The 24,689-nt window shown below is 44.7% G+C and overlaps 1 protein-coding gene across 3 annotated transcripts in view; it reads right to left on the bottom strand.

Annotated features, from left to right (window-relative positions):
- Positions 1 to 746: 746 nt before the first annotated feature.
- The window catches only part of bean1 (brain expressed, associated with NEDD4, 1), a 103,240-nt gene continuing 79,297 nt past the window's right edge, over positions 747 to 24,689 (bottom strand). For all 3 annotated transcript variants that reach the window (XM_048546851.2, XM_059651556.1, XM_059651557.1), the window contains 2 exons: positions 21,107 to 21,248; positions 747 to 1,099 (listed from right to left, as the gene is read on the bottom strand). In XM_048546851.2, coding sequence (XP_048402808.1) covers positions 748 to 1,099; positions 21,107 to 21,248 — 494 coding nt within the window. In that variant the 3' untranslated portion in view covers position 747. The remainder of the gene's footprint in view (positions 1,100 to 21,106; positions 21,249 to 24,689) is intronic.

The following is a 24,689-nucleotide window of genomic DNA, read 5'->3' as shown; positions in this document are numbered from 1 at the left end:
CCACAAACTGCTAGCTCACAGAGGAGTGCTATCAACGAACAGACACAGCTGAAGCTGTCGTAGATAAGGTTCGCTCGGTATGTTGCAGCATTCAAGCAGCACCTCATTTTGGCCTGGTTTATGTATTCTTGTGTTAGAGGTTTCAAAAGGCGTTCTCCTCCTTCTTTTGTGGGAAATGGGCATTAGTGGACAGGCCAGCAATCGATGCCTGTCTCTAATTACCCTCAAACTGAATGGTTCTCACAGCCCTTTCAGAGCATAGTCAACCACAATGCTGTGGGACTGAAGTCATGTGCAGCCAGGCTGTGTAAAAACGGCAGATTTCCTTCCCCAAAATGATATCCGTGATCCACATGGGCTTCTCCCAAAAAAAGTGATGGCAGCCATCAGTATCACAGACTAGGTTTCTGTTCCAGGATTTTCTGGTCATTGAATTTGAATTCCTGTAGCCGCCATGGGGGGATTTGAAGCTGTGTCTCAGGAGCACGAGCCAGGCCTCCACTGAATACCACAGCTCTGCCATCTTCCCTGTTGCTTCCACATGCTGTGCCTGCCTATCTGGGGTGAAAGCGACATTCATTGCCAGTTCCCTGAGCTTGCCTCCCTCTCCATTGCATTGGGGTGGCTGGAGGTTGGGGACTGGGGGAAGGGAGGGGTTTGCTTTGGGGAATTGGGAATTGGAGGTGGGCAGGGCATGCATTGCGCCTTCCTTCCTACACCTGCTCCCTCCAGCGCAAGGACTGGATTTTACACGATGGTGCGGGAGATGGGTCTGCATTCCTCAGGCGTGTCCTTTAGCTCCCCCGGTGGGCTTAGTGGGAGGGCCACCTCCTGCCTGTTAAAGACCACCTGCTCATAGGGAGGGGCCTGGTCCAGGGGCACAGAGCTCGAGGAGATTGACACAACCACCTGCTGGGATTCGGAGGGAAGGCTTGGGACATGAGGGGGATCCCCCGGTTCCTGGGATCTGGCCTGATCCTCAGGGGGCTCCCTGTGAGTGGAGACATTCCTCTGGCGTGGGTCAGTCAGGGAGTATGGCGGTGGGTCTTCCTCTGGGAGGTAGAGATCAGGAGCACGGTGACCCACACAGTCCTCGTAGCTGGTGCAAAGAAAGAAAAGGAAGAGCCTGAGACTTGAGAACAAGGTTGAGTTATAGAAATACAAAGATATTTCCAGATGACTAATCGTCCAAACTCAAATTAATATCCAACCCAACTTCCACCCTCTTGTGCTGTTGAACCAGTTAAAAACGTGACTGTCAGTTTTCAAACTGACACAAAGTCCTGCTTGCCATTGACCGCCCCACCTACCCCCTCAGTGATCCCCAAAGGCTCCTGGTCCCACTTTTATCCACGTTTGTAATTCCCTCCACTGTCTCACCCATCGCATGCTGTAGAACAATGCACCCATGGAGTAAGATTGGGCCATTAGGACAGGTTAAAAGGTGCCATATAAATGCACAATGGTGGAGCTGACAGCTCGATAAGCCCTGTTAGGCTCACTGAACATCGTCAGGTAGACAAACAGAGCAGCCAGACTCTCACACAGCAGAACAGGAAAAGGCCATCCAACCATTGAATCTGGCCATTGGATAATGATGTCTAAGGTCCATCCAGATCTCCTCCTGCCATCTGATCATGCAGCTTGGAAACAGACCCTTCTGTCCAACTCATCCATGCTGGCTAGATATCCTAAACTGATCTAGTCCCATTAGCCAGCATCTGGCCCATATCCCTTGAAACCCTTCCTATGCATGTGCCCATCCAGATACCTTTTAAATGTTGTCACTGTACCAACCTCCACCACTTTCTCTGGCAGCTCATTCTATACACGCACCACCCTCTGTGTGAAAACATTGCCTCTTAGGTCCCTTTTAAATCTTTGCCCACTCATCTTAAATGTATGTCCTTTAGTTTTGGACTCCCCTCACCTGGGAAAAATACCCTATCCATGCCCCTCATGGTTTTATAAACTCAATAACATCACTGTGTGTATGTGAATCAGAACGCACCTCAGGCCCACTGTCTATCCTCTGGCCACGTCTGTCTCTTTGTTACTCACAATCCCTTTGTTTCCTCTAATTCCCACTGGAATTCCTACACTGTTCTGCCGAACATTCATCAGAGCTGGTATAGCACAGGGTTAGACACACTGTAGAAGTGCCTTTACTCTTTTAAAATGAAGGTAAACTGAAAGTTACATTTCCTCTACACTGTCCCCATCAAATACTCACCAGGACAGGGACAGCATACATTAGATACAGAGTAAAGCTTCCTCTACACTTACCTCATTAAACACTCCCAGAACAAGGACAGCCGGGGCAACATTCAGAGTAAAGCTCCCTCAACACTGTCCTCATCAAACACTCCCAGGACAGGGACAGCATGGGGCTACAATCAGTGTAAAGGCTCCTCTCCACTGTTTCCATCTAATGGTCCCAGGACAGGGACAATACGGGGTTAGGTACAAAATAGAGCTACCTCTACTCTTTCAAACTGGAAATAAAGTCATCTTGACACTATTTCCATCAACCATTCCCATGGCAAGTACAGGAAGGGGTTTTATATAGAGTAAAACTTTGGGTGCTGATATTTTAATGATAGAGAATGATTAACGCCTGCTTTATAACCTGTTATGAAGCAGTGAATCATAAGACACACAAATTTCCATGAAGATTAATTGGATCTTGCAGCATTATGAATTATGTGACTGAAATTCAATTAAAATCTCAACCAGAAATCAGAGGCCAGGGTCCTCTAACCCCTCATTGCTCAGATAAGTGTGCTCTCACGCGGAACCTGTCCGCTCGGTCACTCTGTGATCGTCAGTCTCTATGCAAAGGACAATGAGGCTAAGGTGAACTGTCTTCTGTTGTTAATTCACATTTTACTCCAAGTTCTGTCCTATTTTAAAGAACATTCCTCAACAGAATGTGGCCACAGCCAGGAAACAGAATAGTGGAGGTGGGGGGGAGGTACACCCCTGGCTTGACTCCACCCTCGGGCGACTCTTTGTGTGGAGTTTGCATATTCTCTCCATGTCAGAGTGGGTTTCCTCCCACAGTCCCAGGATGTGCAGGTTAGGGTGGATTGACCATGGGAAATGTAGGGTTATGGTGGGGTGGGTCTGGGTGGAGAGTCTGTGAGGACCCATTAGGCCAAATGGCTTGCTTCCACACTGTAGGGGTTTTTTGATTCCACGCATTGCCTTGTTAACATTCGGTGTATATGTTATGATACACCATAGCCCTGTGCTCACCTATCTAGGGAGTATCTGTTTAGGATGATGGCTTTTTTTGGCATGTAGAAGTGCACGTCAGTCATTTCAATAAAAAACTTTTATTGCTAATGTATCTGTGTTGTTCCCGTTTAAATTCTGTGGTCTGGCAGATTAATGCTTTCCTTGCATACTGTGGCTTAAAGCTTCGTGGATGGATTGTACTTATTGAGGATACTAATGAATTATTGTCATGTTGCTTCTATGGGAGTTCAAATGGCCCATACATCAAAACAGATACAGAAGATACAGAACAAATAACCCATAAATGGGTTAGTGAGAACAACAAAGGAGCCCCTGGAACCCAAAACATAGGCCCTGAAAACCAAATAGTAGCCCACAAGAAAATCTCAAGAAACCCCTTGGAAAAAATCTTTACCACTTAGTTAGCCTCTCAAGTGTACCACTTTAATTACTCACGCCAGGTTGATCCTCGGAGGAAGCACGGGAAGGAAGAATTGCATTCATGTAGCACCTATCGCAACTTCCTAAAGTCTTTTCAACATTTGAAGAACTCCTGAAGTGAAATTATGGTTGTAATGTATAAAATGCAGGAGCCAATTACTGCAGCGTATAACTCACCTCCTGACACCCTAAAGCCTGTCCGCTATCTACAAGGCACAAGTCAGGAGTGGGATGGAATACTCCCCACTTGCCTGGATGAGTCCAGCTTCAACAACATGTGAGAGGCTTGACACCATCTTGGATAAAGCCACCCGCTTGATTTGCACCACATCCACATCCACTCCCTCCACCAGCGACGCTCAGTAGCAGCAGTGTGTACTATGTATGAGATGCTCTGCAGAAATTCAGCAAAGATCCTCAGACAGCACCTTCCAAACCCATGACCACTTCCATCCAGAAGGTCAAAGGTGGAAGATACATGGGAACACCGCCCCCTGCAAGATCCCCTCCGAGCCACTCCCCATCCTGACTTGGAAATATATCGCCGTTCCTTCAGTATCACTGGGTCAAAATTCAGGGATTCCCTCCCTAAGGGCATCATGGCTGGCCTTGCAGCAATATGGACTGCAACAGTTCAAGGAGGGAGTTCACCACCTTCTCAAGGACAACTAGGGATGGGCAAGAAATACTGGCCCAGCCAGTGACACACTCATCCTGTAGTGTTGGCTGTGAGATTGTTTGGGATAATAAACACTGCCATATTAATGGCAGGTCTTTCTCCATTTGAATTAATATCACACACAATGAAAGACTTTCTGACTGAGCTCACTTTGCTGTTTGTGGGAGTTGTTGCGTTTCTGACATTATAACAATGACTGCACTCAAAGACGTCCTTCATGGGCTGCGAAGCACTTTGAAACATCAACAGTTCATGAAAGGTGCTTTCAGAATGTTAACAATCTTCCTTCCTGTCGAAGTAGTGAAGCCATTAGGAATAGACTTTTCCCTCTGGCTAAGGAATAGAAAGCAAAATGGCCATTGAAGCTTTCAGGATTGCTTAAGTGCAGCAGTGAATAATTTAAAGACTGTGTGACTCAGCGAGAATTGTACCTATTAGGGTGATTGATGGGACGTCTTGCTTGGCAGGCTACCTGGAATAAAAAGGCAAAGGGCTGTACTGAGAAACACACAGAAACCTTAATGGAAACAAACATGTCCAGAGTTAAAGGCCACTGTCCAAGAAAGTCCACATTTTGCTTGTCAATCATTTAATAAACTTGCCGGCTCCATCTCCAGCCTTTCCTTTTACTTAATCTGATTATTAGAAAGTAAATTACATTGCATGTTGGAAATGCAGCAAGCAGGGAAGACTGAAATAGATTATAAAATGATGGAGAGTGTCCAAGGGGCTACGTTTGTTCTCATTGGAAATGACAATTAATGGCTAGAAATGAGATACTTTGAGTGCGCTCAACATTGCACTGTCTGCTCTTTTGTCTTTCAGGGCAATATGAGGTTTCATTACATGGACATCATTTTTGGGAGTGGGCTGTATTTTTCTCACTGAAGTCCAAAGCAAAAGCTCAGCATAGTGGGGCTGAGAGATTTCAGGTAGATGTAGGAACAAGAGACTGATTTATTATTGCACAATGACTGACAAATTACTGTCTCTCATCAGCTACCCCTTTACAGAACAATGTCCGACTCCCCATCGACTGGTTTATTGAAGGGGGCAAACCATTTCTTTCGCTGGTTTGAAGTCTAATGCATTAAATCAGGACTCACAGTTATAAAGACCACTCACATACCTATGTATCCTAGCCCATATCTGCCACTGCCTCAGCTTATCCCCTGCTGAAACTCTCAGCTGGGGGATTACAGCTGAGTCTGCAGGGAGCAGTTGGCGGGAGGATCAGCAGCACAGAGTGAGTATAAGATTAACTGAGCTTGGGGATCATGGCCTAGTCTGCAGGAAGCAGTTGGAGGGAGGATCAGCAGCACAGAGTGAGTATAAGATTAACTGAGCTTGGGAATCATGGCCTAGTCTGTCAGGAGCAGTTGGCGGGAGGATCAGCAGCACAGAGTGAGTATAAGATTAACTGAGCTTGGGGATCATTGTCTCTGTGAAAAAAACTGGATTGATGTCACAGGGAGGCTGTGACCTGATTTGCTGATAGGAATCTTCAATAAAGTCAAAACAACCACAGCAAAGCCGTATTAACAAATTAATTAACTCAATCATAAAATATTTGTAATTAATAAAGTAAGTAACTAAGTAGAGATGGCTGGGCAGGTGATGTGCTGTATGATGTAGGACTGGCTGATCCCATTGCAAACTGCAGTGACCACATCTGCAGCCAGTGTTGGTGGCTCGAGGAACTTCAGCTCAGAGTTGATGAGCTGGAATCGGAGCTTCAAACACTGCAGCACATCCGGGAGGGGGAAACGTACCTAGACAATATGTTTCAGGAGGCAGTCACACCTGGTACATTAAATACTTCACTTGCAGTCAGTGATCAGGGACAGCAGGGTATGATTGTCAGCAAGGCAGGTAGGAGGATTCTGCATTCAGGAATGAGATTGTTGAAGAAGAATGAAATGCTTGCTCCCTGTGAGGATGAGAAAAGGGGCTACGGGGGATGAGCCAGCTGCCCACTGCACTTTGTACCGGAGGCCATTCAAGAGAGGGGAGCAAACAGAAAAGTGGTATTTGTAGGGGACTCAATAATTAGGGGATTGATAGCATCTTTTGTAAACAGGATCAAGAATTCCACATGCTGAATTGCCTGCGCAGTGCCAGGGTAAGAGATATCTCTGACTAGTCTGAAAGGATATTGGAGTGGGAGGGCAATGATCCAGTTGTTGTGGTCTACGTTGGGTCAAACAACAAAGGCAAGGCTCAGAAGGTGGGATCTGTTTGGGGATTATCAAGCACTAGGAATGAAATTAAGGAACAGGACCTCAAGGTCATAATATTCAGATGATGACCTGAGCTACGTGCAAATTGGCTTAGGGATAAAAAAAATAGGGAAGTAAACACATGGCTAAAGGAGTGGTGTGGGAAAGAGGGGTTCCATTTCATGGGGCACTGGCATCCGATTGGAACAGGAGGATAAATACGGTGGTTATTAGGACATTAAACTAGTGAACTAGGGGGAAGGGAAGGGGAAAATGACAGGAAGTATAATAATAAATAAAAAAGAAAGCAGCAGGCTAGTATGTGCAGGAGGTTTAACTCCATCGAAGAATATGAAAGAAGTTAAAAGGAAGGAAAACTCAGGAGATATTATTAATGGAGATGTTAGAATTCAAAAAGAAGATACAAAATCTAGCATAAAGGCACTTTACCTAGATGTTCGTAGCATTCGAAAAAGGTAGATGAGTTACTGAGACAAATAATCACAAATGGGTATGATTTATGATAACAAGGTGCAGAGCTGGATGAGCACAGCAGGCCAAGCAGCATCAGAGGAGCAGGAGAGCGATACAGAGACATGGTTGCAGAATGGTCATGACTGGGATCTAAATACCCAGGGGTAACTGACTATTTGGAAGGACAGGTAGGGAGGTAAGGCCAGGAGGTGTTGATGTGATATTTGAGGATGACATCAGGACAATAGCAGAGAGATATCTGATATAAAAGGAGTGTAAATTAGAAATTCTAAGAAGGAAACGTCATCGATAGGTGTAGTCTACAGGCCACCAAATAATACCATCATGTTGGACAGGCAATAAACAAAGAAGTAACTAATGTCTGTAAAAATGACCATGCAATGACCATGGGGGAGTGGGGATTTTAATTTACATGTCAATTGATCAAAACAGGTTGTTCAAAGCAGCCTTGAGGAGAGTTCAATGAATGTATTCATAATAGTTTCCTTGCACAGCATATAATGGAAACAACGAGGGAGCAAGCTATCCTGGACCTGTGTAATGAGACAGGAATAATTAATGATCTCGTAGTCAGAGATCCTCTTCGAAGGAACAACCACAGTATTGTTGAATTTAGAATACAGATGGAAAGTGAGAAGATAAAATCCAATACCAGGATCCTGTACTTAAACAAAGGAGAGTACAATAGGATGAGGGAGGAATTGGCTAAAGTAGACTGGAAGCAAAGACTTTATACCAGGATCATAGAAGAGCAGTGGAGGACTTACAAAGCAATGTTTCAAAGTGCTCAGCGAAAGTATACGCCAGTGAAAAGGAAGGACTGTAGAAAAAGGGGTGATCAGCCATGGATGTCTAAGGAAATAAGGGAGGCTATCAAATTTAAACTTAAGGCAAACAAAGTGTCAAAGACCAGTGGGAAGCTAGAAGATCGAGAAAAAGCTCAACAGAAAGCCACAAAAAAAGCCATAATGACAAGTAAGACAGATTATGAGAGTAAACTAACTTAGAATATAAAGACAGATAGCAAACGTTTCTACAAATATATAAAACTAAAAAGAGCAGCTAGGGTAAACATTGGTCCTTTAGAGGACAAGAAGGGGAATTAAATACTGGGAACTGAGAAAATAGCTGAGACGTTGAACAGGTATTTTTTGTCGGTCGTCACAGTGGAGGACATGAATAACATGCTAGTGGTTGATGACAAGGAAACTAAGGTAGGTGAGGACCGAGAAATGATCATTATCATGAAAGAATTAGTGTTAAGCAAGCTAAAGGAGCTGAAGGTAAATAAGTCTCCTGGCCCTGATGGAATGCATCCCAGCGTACTAAAACGGTAGAAATAGCAAATATGCTCGTGGCAATTTTCCAAAATTCGCTGGACCCTGAGGCAGTTCCAGCAGATTGGAAAATAACAAATGGGATGTTTAAAAAAGGGAAGTAGACAAAAGATTGCAAAATTATAGGCTGAGATAACAAAGTGTAGGGCTGGATGAACACAGTAGGCCAAGCAGCATCTTAGGAGTACAAGATGCTGCTTGGCCTGCTGTGTTCATGCAGCTCCACACTTTGTTATCTCGGATTCTCCAGCATCTGCAGTTCCCATTATCTCTGAAATTATAGGCCGATTAGCTTAACGTTTGTAGTGGAGAAAATGCTTGAACCTATCATTAAGGAAGAAACGGCAAGACATCTAGATAGAAATTGTCCTATTGGGCAGGGTTCATGAATGGCAGGTCATATTTAACTAATTTACTTTAATTCTGTGAAGACATTATGAGCATGGTGGACAATGGGGACCCTGTTCTGTATCTAGTTTTCCAAAAGGCATTTGACAAGGTGCCGAACAAAAGGCTGCAGTATAAGATAAAGGTGCACAGTGTTATGGGGTAATGTATTAGCATGGATCAAGGATTGGTTAACTAACAGGAAGCAAAGAGTGGGGATAAATGAGTATTTTTTTGGTTGGCAAACCGTGACTCGAAGATCAGTGTGGGACCGCAATTGTTTATAATTTACAAAGATGACTTGTAAGTGTGTCAAAGTTTGTGGATGAGACTAAGATGAGTGGTAGAGCAAAGTGTGCAGAGGGCTCTGAACGTTTCTGGAGGGATATACATAGTTTAAGTGAGTGGGCAAAGGTCTGGTAGATGGAGTACAATTTTGATAAATGTCAAGTCATCCATTTTGTTAGGAATAATAGTAAAAGGGGCTAAATTGCAGCCTGCTGCTGTGCGGAGTAACCTGGGTGTCCTTGTGCATAAATTGTAGAAGGTTGGTTTGCAGGTTCAACAGGTAATTAAGAAGGCACATGGAATTTTGCACTTCATCCCCAAAGGGAGGAATTTAACAGCAGCAAGGGTCTTTTTCAGCTGTATAGGGAGTTGGTGAGGCCACACCTGGAGTACTGCGTGCAGTTTTGGTCTCCTTACTTGAGAAAGGACGTACTGGCACTGGAGGGGACGCAGAGGAGATTCACTAGGTTGTTTCTGGAGATGAGAGGCTTGGCTTATGAGGAGACACTGAGTGGACTGGAATTGTATTTATTGGAATTTTTAAGGATGAGGAGGGGTCTTAAAGAAACATATAAAATGATGAAGGGAAAATAGGTAAGATAGAAGCAGGGAGGTTGTTTCCAGTGGTGGGTGAAACCAGAACTGGGGGCATAGCCTCAACATAAGGGGGAACAGATTTAGGACTGTGTTAAGTAGAAATATCTTCACTCAAAGGGCTGTGAATCTGCGGAATTCCCTGCCCAGTGAAGTAGTTGAGGCTTCCTCATTGAATGTTTTTAAAGCTAAGAGCGAATTTTTTGAACAGTAAAGGAATTAAGGGTTATGGTGAGAGGGTGAGTAAGTGGAGCTGAGTCCATGAAAAGATCAGCCATGATCTTGCTGAATGGTGGAGTGGACTCAAAGGGCCAGATGGCCTACTCCTGCTCCTGGTTTTTATGTCTTATTTAACATAAAGGGCAGCACGGTGGCTCAGCAGTTAGCACTGCTGCCTCACAGCACCAGAGACCTGGGTTCAATTCCACCTTCTGTGACTGTCTGTGTGGAGTTTGCACATTCTCTCTGTGGCTATGTGGGTTTCTGCCATGTGCTCCAAATTCCTTCCCCAGTGCAAAAGTGTGCAGATTGGGTGGACTGGCCATGCTACCTGCTGAAGGGTCTAGGCCTGAAACGTCAGCTTTTGTGCTCCTGAGATGCTGCTTGGCCTGCTGTGTTCATCCAGCTCCACACTTTGTTATCTCAGATTCTCCAACATCTGCAGTTCCTATTATCTCTGGCCATGTTACATTGCCCATGATGTGCAGGCTAGCTGGGCTAGCCATGGCAAATACAGGAACAGGGTGGGTCTCAGTGGGATGCACTTCAGAGCGTCAGTGTGGACTCAAAGTGCCGATTGGCCTGCTCCCACACTGTCAGCATTCTATGATGCTAATACTTGATGATTCTGATTCACTCCTGGTTGGAGTGCTACATTTTACTCCCTGTAAACTTGAACTCATTTCAAAACTCTGCTATTTTTGCTCCTTCCCTAGTAAGAACATTTACATCTTGATAAGGTAAGTTTTCATGGGCACATTTAGCAAATCCTTCACTGTACAAATCTTTAACACTATGGTAGCCCCAGTCAATGCTTGGAAAATTAAAATCCCCTAGTATTTTTAAAAGTATTTGTTTCTTGTTTTCTCATTGTGGCTTAATTCACAGTCTAATCCATGGTGCAAGAATAAGGGCAGATTTAAATTACTATGTTGCCAGATTATTATAATCCCTGAGTACATCTGAGGAACCTGGAAAACTACAGCCTACTCCAGGCTTCAGAACCTATAACTGGGGCAAACGTTTTTCAGAAATATCAAAAGTGCAGGAAGTATGAAGAATTTTTTTCCAAGATTTAGAACAGCATCACACTTGTCAGAAAGCTGTAGTGTCAGGCAGGAGAATTCTCTACTTTGACGGGTCTTATTGCAATGAACTAGTAAGATCTCTCTGACGCTGACGCTCTGAAGTGCATGTCATGGTGACCACGCCAAAAAATAGCTACTTTAATGCTCCTTCATAAATTACAAGTGGAAAATTGGGAATGACGGATTCAGGAAATGAGATGTGGGGGAGGGCTGTTTGGTAATTTACAAGGATGTTCTATACACTATTGAATGATAATGCTAGTTGGTGATATCGTAGCCACCCTGAGATCCAGGTTCCTTTAGACAGTAGAAAAGAACATATTTTGTTTTTTATGAACTACATTTAATACATTAGGCTTTGCCCTTCAATTATTCGGAATTACATTGGCATGGAAGCTTAGTTTAAGGAAGCGATAGGCTTCACAGAGTATCCCTTGCTATGGACACAGTGATGGGGCTATTATCTCCATGGCTGCAAGTTATGGGTTCAAATTCTAACACAGAGACTTGGACACATTCACTTCCATTGTAGGTCTGAGGGAGTGCTGGGCTGTTGTAGATTTTTTTTTTGTTTCACATCAAGATCCTGATCTGCCCTCTCAGGTTAATATAGAAAACCTCATCATCATTATTTCAAACTGATCAATTGAACTCTGTGTGCCCTAGTCAATCTTTGTGTCTTAAACTATATTAATGAAGACCGACCATTGGCCCTTTATTGCCTTGCTGTTTGTGGGAGCTTGCTGTGTGTTATTGTGGTTTTTGGGTTTCTGACAGTGACTGCATTCCTGGAAATACTTATTTGGTTAGAAAATGTTTTATAGTGAGAAGCCTTGGAAAATGCAATCAAATAACCTGAAGTAAACAGAGTCATTTTTGCAGTGATTGGACAGAATGATAGCTTGTACTTCCCTCTATTTTTGAACTGATGATGGAAGTGATTAAGAGTTAATTGTCTCAGTGGAATTTGTACTAAGATTCAATGATGTTGTTTGAAGTCACTAATGTCTTGTGTTTGGATCCAAGTGCTAAGATCAATCCTCCTTTTCTAATTATTTTTAATCAGCCTCCACTGACATGTAATGACACACCACTGGGGCAGGTGGGACTTGAACTTGAGCCTCCTAGCTCAGGGTTAGGGACACTAGAAGGCTCTCCAGCCATCCTTCTACAATTTTGAAATTGACCAGACAGCAGGGTTAAACCAAATGAGGGCTGACACCCACTAAGGGGCACTGTGACAGAAAATCAAAACTCCAAAGGAAACTTGTAAATTTAAGTTCAAACAGGATAATGGATGGAGTAGGTATGGAGGGATATGGACCAAATGCAGACAAATGGAACAAGTTTAAATATGTGAAAACTGGGATAGATGGGCAAGCTGGGTCGAAGGGCCTGTTTCCATCCTATATGTTGAAGGGTGATGATACTCCAGCCCCTATAGAGCCATTGTTTGCAGAATAAATCCTCTCTTCTACTCTTCTAAACAAACAAAGTTGGCTTTATCAGCCCTGATGGGACTATGTCCGAAATGTGTTAATTAGCAGCATACGGACAACAAAACAGAAACTCATTAATCCAAAATAAAATTGTCTGTGGTGATGATACAATCTGGCCCCAGTGGTGCCCACCAGCTGCAGAAGAAATCCTCCTTCCTCTTCTGAGTCTTGGGGGTGACCTAATTATCAGCGGTATGTGACAAATTGCCTCGATGAGGTTTAATCAGATGAAGCACTTGTCCTACACAAGATTAAGGTTATTGCATGATATTAACAAGTACTGGTTAGATTCACTTGATTGGCATGGTTACAAAGATGATCAGGAGCTGGAGAAGGCATCCCTTTCACCACTGGGGCCTTGTGTTAGGCTCCACAGTTATCGACAAGAACAAGACAGTCTGACGCTATCAGATTGGGCAGTCCCCAACCCTTAACTCTTTAATTAACAAGCAAATTCTGTATCACAGTGAACCCCAATCAATGGCTGACCCCACAAAATGACTTCTTTTATTCATTAACAGGATGAGGGTGTCACTGACTGGGCCAGTATTTATTGTCCATCCCTAATTACCCAAAGTCAACCACATTGCTGTGGGTCTGGAGTCACATGTAGGTCTGACCAGGTAAGGAGGGCAGTTTCCTTCCCTAAAGAACATTAGTGAACCAGATTGGTTTTTCCAACAATCGACAATGGATTCATGGTCATCATTAGACTCTTAATTCCAGATATTTATTGAATTCAAATTCCACCATTTGCTGTGGCAGGATTCAAACTCAGGTCCCCAGGGACATATCTGATTCTGGATGAACAGTCCAGCGATAACACCGCAAGGCCGTGACCTCCCCTGCACCCCTTGTATCACAGTGCAGTCATCGCAACTATTGCCTCATTGACTGAGCACATTCCAACCCTGGTGAAAAAACTTGTCTTTCTTAGACACCTTTCCTGATTTCAGACCATCCCAATACATTTTCCAGCCAATTAAATCTGTGGCCTCTGACACAGGAAGTAACAGCCAATTTGCAAACTGTAAATTCCCACAAACAGCAAAGGGATAATAACCAGATAATCTGTTCTTTTCCTGTTTGTCGGCTGAGAGATAATTATTGACCAGAAGAGTCCAAAAGTTCTGTAATATGTATTTTCCAGTCATATCTCTGGAGTGGGAGGTGAACACTTGCTGACTCTGGGATGAGACCCATTGAGCCCTTGAACTGGTATCTGCAATGGATAAGACAAAAAGAAAACAAACCTGCAAATTCCGAAATGATCAGTGACTAGTGTAGGACTAACAGGCAGTACTGCTTAGCTTGGTCGTTCAGATTCTTTTATCTTCGCTGTACAGAATACAAAAACACTAATTCTGTGAGCTCTCTGCAAAATGACATGAGTAGGTCACCACCATACTGCTGCCAGGAGCTGATGGTATATTATTGTACTGCTGGAAATTACACACACACAAACACACACACACACACACACTTTTTCTCTCTCTCTCTCTCTTTCACACACACACACACACACACACACACACAGACAATCACACACAGAGAGGCACACAGACACAGACACACACACAATCTCACACACGCACACACTTTTTCTCTCTCTCTCTCTCTCACACACACACACACACACACACACAGACACACACACACACCCAATCTCACACAGACACACAAACACACACACACACAATCACACACAGAGAGGCACACAGACAGGCACACACACACACAGGAACATAGACACAGACACACACACAATCTCACACACGCACACACTTTTTCTCTCTCTCTCTCTCTCACACACACACACACACACACACACACACACACACAGACACACACACACACCCAATCTCACACAGACACACAAACACACACACACACACAATCACACACAGAGAGGCACACAGACAGGCACACACACACACACACACACAGGAACATAGGCACAGACACACACACACAATCTCACACACACACAATCTCACACAGACAGACAGACAGACACACACACACACACACAATCACACACAGAGAGGCACACAGACAGGTACATACAGACACAGACACACACATACGCACAGGTGCACATACAATCACGCAGACACACACACACAATCTCACACAGACACACACAGACACACACACACACACAATCACACAGAGAGGCACACACACACACAGGAACACAGACACACACACACACAATCTCACACACACACAATCTCACACTGACACACAATCACACACAGAGAGGCACACAGACAGGTACACACACACACACACACACACACACACAATCACACACAGAGAGGCACACAGACAGGTACACACACACACAATCACACACAGAGAGGCACACATACACACACAGGAACATAGACACAGACACACACACAATCTCACACAGACACACACAATCACACACAGAGAGGCACACAGACAGGTACACACGGACACACACAGGCACACACACACATACGCACAGGCACATGCACATAGGCGCACTTACAATCACACCGACATACACACACACTTACAATCTCACACAGACACACACACACACAGACACATACACACACACACACCCAATCTCACACAGACACACAAATATACACACACACAATCACACACAGAGAGGCACACAGACAGGCACACACACACACAGGAACATAGACACAGACACACACACAATCTCACACAGACACACATACATACACACAGACAGGTACACACACACACACAGACACACAGGCACACGCATCCACACAGGCACATGCACACAGGCGCACATACAATCACACAGACACACACACACACACATCCACATGCACACAGGCGCACATACAATCACACAGACACACACACACACACATGTACAATCTCACACAGACACACACACAGACACATACACAGACACACACACACAGACAGACACACACAGGCACACACACAATCTCTCTCTCACACACACACACACAGAGGCACACAGACAGGCACACACACATACACACACACAGACACACACACAATCACAAGCACACACACAGGCACACACACATACACGCAGACACACACACAGAGACACACTAGATATTCTGTTCTAGTTTTACATCTGTATATCTGAATGGATAAACTCTCACCCACTCCAAACAGCTCATGTACAGCTCTTGAATAATTCTAAAATTCATTCCAAGAACACTACTTTTTTTGTTTTAATCCAAACACCGAATTTCCATTTCACATTTTTCTCCCCTGTGCCACCAGACCTATAGACACTGTTCCTTTTTTAAAATGCCACAGCAAGTGCAGAAAATAATCAAGAAAACTCATGCAAAGCTGGCTTTTATATCTGGAGGACCAGAGTTGAAGGACACAGAAGGTCTGCTGCAGTTATACAAAACCCTGGTAAGACCCCACTCGGAGCACTGTGGCAGATCTGGGCAACACACCTTAGAAAGAATAGAATGGAAAGAGTTTACAAGAATGGTGCCTGGACTTCAGGGGTTAAACTATCAGGAGAGATTATATGAATTAAGACTATTTTCTCCAGAATTTAGAAGGTTAAGGTGTGATCTGATTAAAGTTTACAGGATGTAGATATTTTCTAATTAACTTCTTGAAGTTTATAAAATTGTAAGGGGCATAGATAAGTTGAATAGACAAGGTCTTTTCCCCAGGGTGAGGGAGTCCAAAACTCAGGGCATAAGGTATAAGGTGAGAGGGGATAGATTTAAAAGTGACCTGAGGGACGAATGTTTTACACAGAGGGTGGTTCACATGTGGAATGAACTACTAGAGGAAGTGATAGATGCGGGTATGATTGCAATATTAAAAAGGCATTTGGACAGGTACGTGAATAGGAAAGGTTGAGAGGGAGATAACAAGGTGTAGAGCAGGATTGACACAGCAGGCCAAGCAGCATCATAGGAGCAGGAAACCTGATGTTTTGGACCTAGTGGATAGCAAAAAGCTTTTTCCCAGAGTGGGGGACTCAATTGCTAGGGGTCATGAGTTCAAAATGAGAGGAGGAAAGTTTAAGGGAGATATGCGTAGAAAGTTCTTTACACAGAGGGTGGTGGGCGCCTGGAACGCGTTGCCAGCAGAGGTGGTAGATGCAGACACGTTAGCGTCTTTTAAGATATATTTGGACAGGTACATGGATGGGCAGGGAGCAAATGGACACAGACCGTTAGAAAATAGATGACAGGTTAGACAGAGGATCTTGATTGGCACAGGCTTGGAGGGCCGAAGGGCCTGTTCCTGTGCTGTAATTTTCTTTGTTTCTTTGTTTCTTTAGACCCTTCTTCAGAGAAAGACAAACGGGACTAGTTTAGTTTGGGAAACTTGGTCAGCATGGATCAGTTGGACTAAAGGGTCTGCTTCTGCGGTGTATGACTCTATGATTCTCTATTAACCTGGAAAGACAGGGTATATAAAGATAAATTATTTCCATTGGTTGGGGATTCTCGAACTAGGGGGTATAGTTGGAGCATTAGAGCCAGGTCATTCAGGAGAGATGTTAGGAAGAACTTCAACACACAAAAGCTGGGAGAGGTTTGGAACTCTCTGCTCCAAGTGGCAGTGGATGCTGGATCATTTGTTAATTTTAAATCTGAGGGGGATAAATTTTAGTTTAGCAATGGTATTAAGGGAAATGAACCAAAGGCAGGTCTATGGAGTTGGGCCGGATCTCACCGGATGGAGGACCAAGTTTGATGGACTGAATGGCCTAATTCTGTTCCTATGTTGTCATTGTTCATAAGCAAACCTTCAACAATGACGTTACTCATGGCATGGTTTGTGGCAGCATTCCTCCTGAGCTAGATGCCTCTGTATACGAGACTCACTTGTGGACTGAAGCATAAACATATAAACTGACACTCCAGTGCAGTCCTGACAGAGTGCCGCACTGGCAGAGGTGCTTTGGATGAGCTAGCGAGGTCCAGCCTACTCCCTCATGGTACCCAAATGCCAGTCTGAACAAAAGCATGGGGTGGAGGCAGGCTCAATCCAGGTATTTAAGAGTGTCATTGGATGGTTATTTGGAGAGAAATGGTTTGCAGGGATATGGGGAGAAAGCTGGCAACTGGAGCTAGGTAATAGAACTGGTGCAGGCATGATTGGCTGAATGGCCTGTTTCTGTACCATGCCAATTCTGTGATGTGTCCTAATCAATATGTACTCTTGATCAACAATCTGGTCATCAACAAAACTGTTTGTGGAGGCTTGCTGTGCTCAAATGGCTATGTTTTTGACACTGCAACTCTGATAACATTTCCAGAAATACGTTATTGGCCGTAAATTGCTTTTCAATATCTAATGACAATGAAAAATACTTTTGTTTATTCTTCTTTGCGATTTGGCCATTTATTGTCTGGCTTGGACTGAGTAATTTGCTATGGCCAATTCAGGGCATTGCTGAGACATTGCTGTGGGTCTGGAGTCACATGCAGGCCAGAGTGAAATGAAATTAGTGAAGTGGGAGGGAGGGTGTTGGGTGTGGATGTGCTCTCACGACAGTCAACCAGAACCCCTGTCACCCTCACATAACTAGATTTATTAACTGATTTTAAGCTCCATTAACTGCTGTGGAGGGATTGGAACCTTTGTCCTCATTCCCTGTCATTAATCCTGTTGTGGAGTAGACCTCTGAAGTCCATGCACACCAGCAGCTTCTGGAATTGGAAGTCAATGCATCATCTCCCTCAAAATATATAAATACTTCTTAAAATGTAGACATTTAGCCACAATCAATGATCTGAGCTCTGCAGTGCTACCACATCCAATCAGGAAACATAGAAACATAGAAGACAGGAGCAGGATGGAGCCACTCGGCCCTTCGAGCCTGCTTTGCCATTTTTCACAATCATGGCTGATCATCCAACTCAACAGCCTCATCCTGCTTTCTCCTCATAACCTTTCATCCCATCCACCCCAAGTGCTATATCTAGTCACCTCTTGAATACATTCAATGTTTTGGCATCAACCACTTCCTGTGGTAATGAATCCCACAGGCTCACCACTCTTTGGGTGAAGAAATGTCTCCTCATCTCTGTCCTAAAGTGTCTACGCCACATCCTCATACAGTGACCCCTGGTTCTGGACACACCCACCATTGGGAACATCCTCTCTGCATCTACCCTGTCCAGTCCTATTAGAATTTTATAAGTCTCTATGAGATCCCCCCCTCATTTGTCTGAACTCCAGCAAAAACAATCCCAACTGAGTCAATCTCTCCTCATGCGTCAGACCTGCCATCCCCAGAATCAGCCTGGTAAACCTTCTCTGCACTCCTATCCTGGGGAAGGATGCTCTTGCTCTCAAGGGAGACCAAAACTGCACACAATATTACAGGTGTGGCCTCACCGAGGCCCAGTATAACTGCAACAACACATCCTTGCTCCTGTACTCAAAACCTGTTGCGATGAAGGTCAACATAATATTTGCCTTCTTTAACCGCCTGCTGCACTTGCATGGTTACCTTCAGCGACTGGTGCTCGAGGACACCCAGGTCCCACTGCACACTCCCGACTTCCAGCCAAGGTGGTGACACTTAACTCACTGGTGGAGGAGGCTCCACAAAAAGCCCCATCCTCGATGATGGAAGAGCCCAGCACATCAGCGCAAAAGGTAAGGCTGAAGCATTCACAGCAATCTTTAGCCAGAACTGCCAAGTGGGTGATCCATCCCAGCCTCCTGCAGTGGTCCCCAACATTACAGATACCAGTCTTCGGCAAATTTGGTTCATGCCACGTGATATCAAGAAACGGCTGGAGACACTGGAAATTGCAAAGGCTATGGGCCCTGACAACTTTCTGGCAATAGTGCTGAAGACTCCAGAACTTGCCACTCCCCTGACCAAGCTGTTCCAGTACAGTTATAACATTGACATCTACCCGGCAGCATGGAAACTGTTTTTTTCAACTCACTTGTGGGACAGGGGCATCACTGCCTGGGCCAGCATTTACAGTCCATCCCTCATTGCCCTTGAGAAGGTGGTGGTGAGCTGCCTTCTTGATCTGCTGCAGGCCCTGTTCTGTAGGTAGTCCCACAATGCCCTGGGGGGTGGTACGTTTCACTACTCCATTCACTGCGATGATTCAAGAAAGCAGCTCATCACCACCTTCTCCTGGGCAATATGGGGTGGACAACAAATACTGGTCCAGGCAACAACTCCTACATCGTGGAATGAATATAAGGACAAGGCTCCTCAGAAAACAAAGGGACATTGAACCAAAGGTGGAGATTTTTTCCCAGGGGACTAAATGCTTGCTCAAGAGATAAGTTTTAAGAAGCTCCTTAAAACTGAGAGGGTGTGTGCTGCAGACATATATCAAAGAATCCCTACAGGAAACAGGCCCTTCTCCCGACAATTCCACACTGCCCCCCAGAGCATCCCACCTAGACCCATCCCCCTATAACCCACCAAATCTACACATCCCTGAATACTACGGGCAATTTTAACATGGCTGATCCACCTAACCTGCACATCTTTGGACTGCGGGAGAAAACTGGAGCACCATGCCTGGCAGTTAACTATCACCCAGAATCACTAGGTATGTTCTCCTTAGCAAAGCTTCTACCAATCAGGGTCCATTAGCCAACCAATCTCCACTCTCCTCTCATACAGGATACATATTAATCTCCCCCTTGAGCTGGTACTCTTGCGAATTGTCCTGATAAGTGTGAGACAAAAAGCTTTAACAAAGTTTTTCTGCAATGTTGAAGGTCTGTACAATGAAATGACTATGTGAAAGACAGAATGAAAGAAATTTCTAGCTGTTAGATGTCAGTGGACTTTGGGATGGAGAGGGGATATTGAGGAAGGTCAGTGCTTGTGAAACATTGACTTCTTTTTGACTATTTGCCTCTGTAAGTAACATTGCAGAATCACATAAACACAGATAAAGGCCTTCCAGCCCATTATACATATGCTGGCTCTTTGAAAAAGCAATGCAATTTGGAAAGATGATGGCCTAATTGTATTATTGCTGGACTATGAATCCAGAAACCCTGGTAATGTTCTGCAGGGCCTGTGTTTGAATCCCATGGTAGATGGTAGAATTTGAAGTCAATAAAAAGGTCTGGAATTAAGAGTGCAATGATGGCTGTTGTTGACTGTTGGGAAAACCCCAGCTGGTTCACTAACACATTCAGGGAAGGAAATCTACCCTTACTAGGTCTGGCCTTCATGAGTCTCCAGACCCACAGCAACATGATTGACTCGAAACTGCCTTTGGGACAATAAACACTAGTCTGGTCATTGATGGTCACAGGTTATGAATGAATAAAAGTAAATGAACTTCTCTACCCTTTGCCAATAACGAAAAAGGTTTTCCTTTCAAGTACTTATCACTTGTGGCTTGTTATTGGAAATGGTAGCCAATACTAAACAGCATTGACATTGAGCACCCAGGAAATTTCTGCCTTTCAGTCTGTTGAAAGGAGAGCTGCAAAGATTTGAAACAGGGATTGGAGGCAAAGGCTTGGAAACACAAACACATCAGCCCTTTGCTTAGTACTTGATGGCAGTTCATCTAGATCCGCCTCCATTTCCTTCACTTTCTGTGCACGGGCCCAGCAGGCAGCAGACTGGGAGGATACTCACTGTGGGGGCGAATCCTGATACATCACATTGATCTGGGACAGTGTCTCAATGTAGGAGTCGATATCGAAAGTAGGGGGGTACTCTTCGACACAAGTTGATTGCAGCTCTCCAACAGATCCTCCAAATGAGAAACCATCTGGGGCTGTGGGGTACAAACATGGAGACTGTTTATTACCATTTCAGTTCAGTAACATAGTGGTGATGGAACTGGACTAATAATTCATAGCAATAATTCAAAATATCACAGGGTAGGCAATGACTCAGCCGTATTATCAGTACAGGTACCTTCTAGGTACATTCCCTTGTTTGCATGAGACTAGTTGACTGGTTCACATTTACAATGTCTCTGACCTACTGGTAAAAAGCCACAACCTAGAGCAGCTAAAGAAGGAAATCAATGGGCTTTCCTCAGGGATTTTACTGCAGAGAGAAAGGCCACAGTTTCCTTTCCGAGGGCTCAATGGTTTCTCAACAAACGTTCTCTCCTACAAACTGTTCAGTTCCTGGGCACCAATCACATTGCTGTTGGCAGGCTGGAGGCCTTTGTCATTGGCAGCTGGTGACCCCACAGACCAGTCAGCGGCTTGTTCCTGGCCGAATCTCCCTTCGACATGCCCCCCAGCTCCAGCTCACTGACAGTAACTGCTCTCCACTACTGCTTGAACAAGTAGCTGTACAAACAGCAATTACACTGTCTAATAACTTACTTTTAAAAAGAATAGCAATCCTTTCTACATTCCTTGCTTTTTTTCAACACCGTCTTTTTCATTTTTCAGTTCATACTCAAAAATATAAAGAAGTAAAAAGATACGCCTTTAACCACAGCATCTGGTAGGTTTTTAATGTGCCCTTTCAAACCCCTCACCTTTATTTAAAATGGTGGTCTAATATCACTGACTGTGATTTTCCAAAATTCCCAAGATTCTGTATGAAATGTAACACTGCTATTCCAGAAAAGGACAGAGAAAACAGAGAACTATATGGTCATGCTGATATCAGTATTGGGGAAATGTTAGAAGTCTTAAGTAAAAGTAAAGTTATCACAGTCCCAGAGGATCAAGGGGCTGCTGTCTCATTGGAGAGGAGGCTAGCGGTGGTTAACCCTGAGCATCACCATACGTCAGACTAGAGGCGAAGTTGAGAAGGAAACTCCTTCATTGCAACCTCATTCAGTGAGGGAATTGAGCCCACATGGTTGACATCACTCTATGTTGCACACCAGCTGTCCAACCAACTGAGCTAACCAACCCTAACAGTGCTCTTCCTGTTAACTGCTGATGCTGGAGTCTGAGATAACACATTGTAGAGCTGGATGAACACAGCAGGCCAAGCAGCATCAGAGGAGCAGGAAAGCTGATGTTTGGCGTCGGGACCCTTCTTCAGAAAAAAATTGAGATGTGGTCTCAACGCTCTGTGTAAGTGAAGTGCAACATCTACCAGACATTTATATTGAGTTCCAAAGGACAGTATCTTATTAGCCTTGCTGTGCTGCAAGTTAACCTTTTGTGACTTATGCACTGGAATATCTTAGATCTGTCTGCACCTCAGAATCTTGCTGTAATTCTGTTTAATTAACAGCTTTCCATTGTCCTTTGACCTCTGAATGTGAGGCTGTCCTCTGATGTTATAGGATGGGCCCCTCCTGCCTCCTGTAAGGCTGCACACAATTCAGAGCTGGCTTTGAGGCAACTGGACTGGCTGTTCACCGCTTTTGGAAAGGTCAGTCACTGTTCACAGGGCTGGGAGGATCAGGCCACAAGCTGCTGATATCAAAGAATGTCAGGAACATATTCCAGGGAGCAAGAACAGCTCTTTCCTGGGCCAACACACCCACTTATAGCCATCACATCTCCCTTTCCCCTCCCCATTTCTGAAGAAGGGTCGCGGCCCGAAGAGTCGGCCTTCCTGCTCCTCTGATGCTGCCTGGCCTGCTGTGTTCCTCCAGCTCCACAATCTTCTTCATGTCTTCTTTGTAATGCTAATTGGGAGATCAGTATTGGCCAGGACACTGACCACAACTCCCATGCTCCACTTTGAGTTAGTGATTGGGAATCTTTTAGATTCTCCCACCCAAGTAGGCAGATGGGGCTTAATGTCTCATCTGAAGAGATGGTACCTCTGACACTGCAGTGCTCCCTCTGTACTGCACCGGAGAGTCATTCTTGGAATTTCTGTCCAAGCCCCAGGGGGAATTGACCACTTATGATTCAGTGGACTATCAATCAAGCCACATTAGGAGCAATAAATGATATTGTCATAGTGTGGCACAGTGCAAATGATGTACTGAATAGCAGAATGGGCTCAAAGAATACAATGGCCCACCTTAGCTCCTATCTCATATATCCCAATGCTTTTTTAGGTTTACTAGAGGGGGCAGGAGAGACTGGAGCTCTTCACAGGGGTCCCATAAAGAAGCTCAGTGTCTCCCCCATTTTGTTTTCTTTATTCATTCATGGGATGAGGGTATCGCTGGCTAGGCAGCATTTATTGCCCATTCCTAATTGCCCAGAGGGCAGTTATGAATAAACCACATTGCTGTGGGTCTGGAGTCACATGCAGGCCAGACCAGGTAAGGATGGCAGTTTCCTTCCCTCAAGGACATTAATGAACCAGATGGGATTTTCCATCAATCAGCAATGGATTCACAGTCATCTTCAGATTTGTAATTTCAGATATATATTAAATTCAAATTCCACCATATGCTATTGTGGAATTTGAACCCACCTCCTCCAAACATTATCTGGGTCTTTGGATTAACAATCCAGCAATAATACCAGTAAGGCATTGCCTCCCAGTAGAGATTGCACTCCATATCACCCAGCGTTCCCACCTCCATCCCAACCAGGGCAGAGGGGTGGCACATTGGCTCAGTGATTAGCACTGCTGCCTCACAGCACCAGGGATCTAGGTTCAATTCCACCTTCAGACAACTGTCTGTGTGGAGTTTGCACATTCTCTGGGTGCTCCAGTTTCCTCCCACAGTCCAAATATGTGCATTAGTTGGATTGGCTGTGCTAAATTGCCCATAGTGTTTAGGGGTCTGTAGATTAGGTGGGTTATCAGGGGATGGGTCTAGGTGGGATGCTCCAAGGGTCAGTGTGGACTTGTTGGGTCAAAGGGCCTGTTTCCACACCGTAGGGATTCTCTGTTAACCAGCCAGCAGATGCCATTCTGTGCACTCAGGCTGTGATGCCCCTTTTTCCCAATACCCTTTCATTCTGGGCAAATACTGAACTCAGGTAGGACCCTCGGTAATGGGTGTCTTCATTTTGAATCCCTACAGCAGCCCCTGTTTCCAGACTTGCTTGCACTCGAACCTTGTCTCAACCTTTACCACTGGCCTATTGGCTCTATCTTTATCTATTTCCTGGGTTCCTGGAGCCTGGGTTCAATTCCAGCCTCAGGTGACGGTCTGTGTGGATTTCCTGCGGGTGCTCCGGTGTCCTCCTACAGGCCAAAGATGTGCAGGCTGGGTGGATTGGCCATGCTAAATTACCCGTAGTGTTCAGGGATGTGTAGATTGGGTGGGTTATAGGGGGATGGGTCTGGGTGGGATGCTTTGAGGGTCAGTATGGACTTGTTG

Source organism: Stegostoma tigrinum, chromosome 16 (assembly GCF_030684315.1).
Source record: "Stegostoma tigrinum isolate sSteTig4 chromosome 16, sSteTig4.hap1, whole genome shotgun sequence".
NCBI lineage: Eukaryota > Metazoa > Chordata > Chondrichthyes > Orectolobiformes > Stegostomatidae > Stegostoma > Stegostoma tigrinum.
Note: the sequence above shows the minus strand (reverse complement) of the source record. Positions and strands in the feature narration are given on the sequence as shown.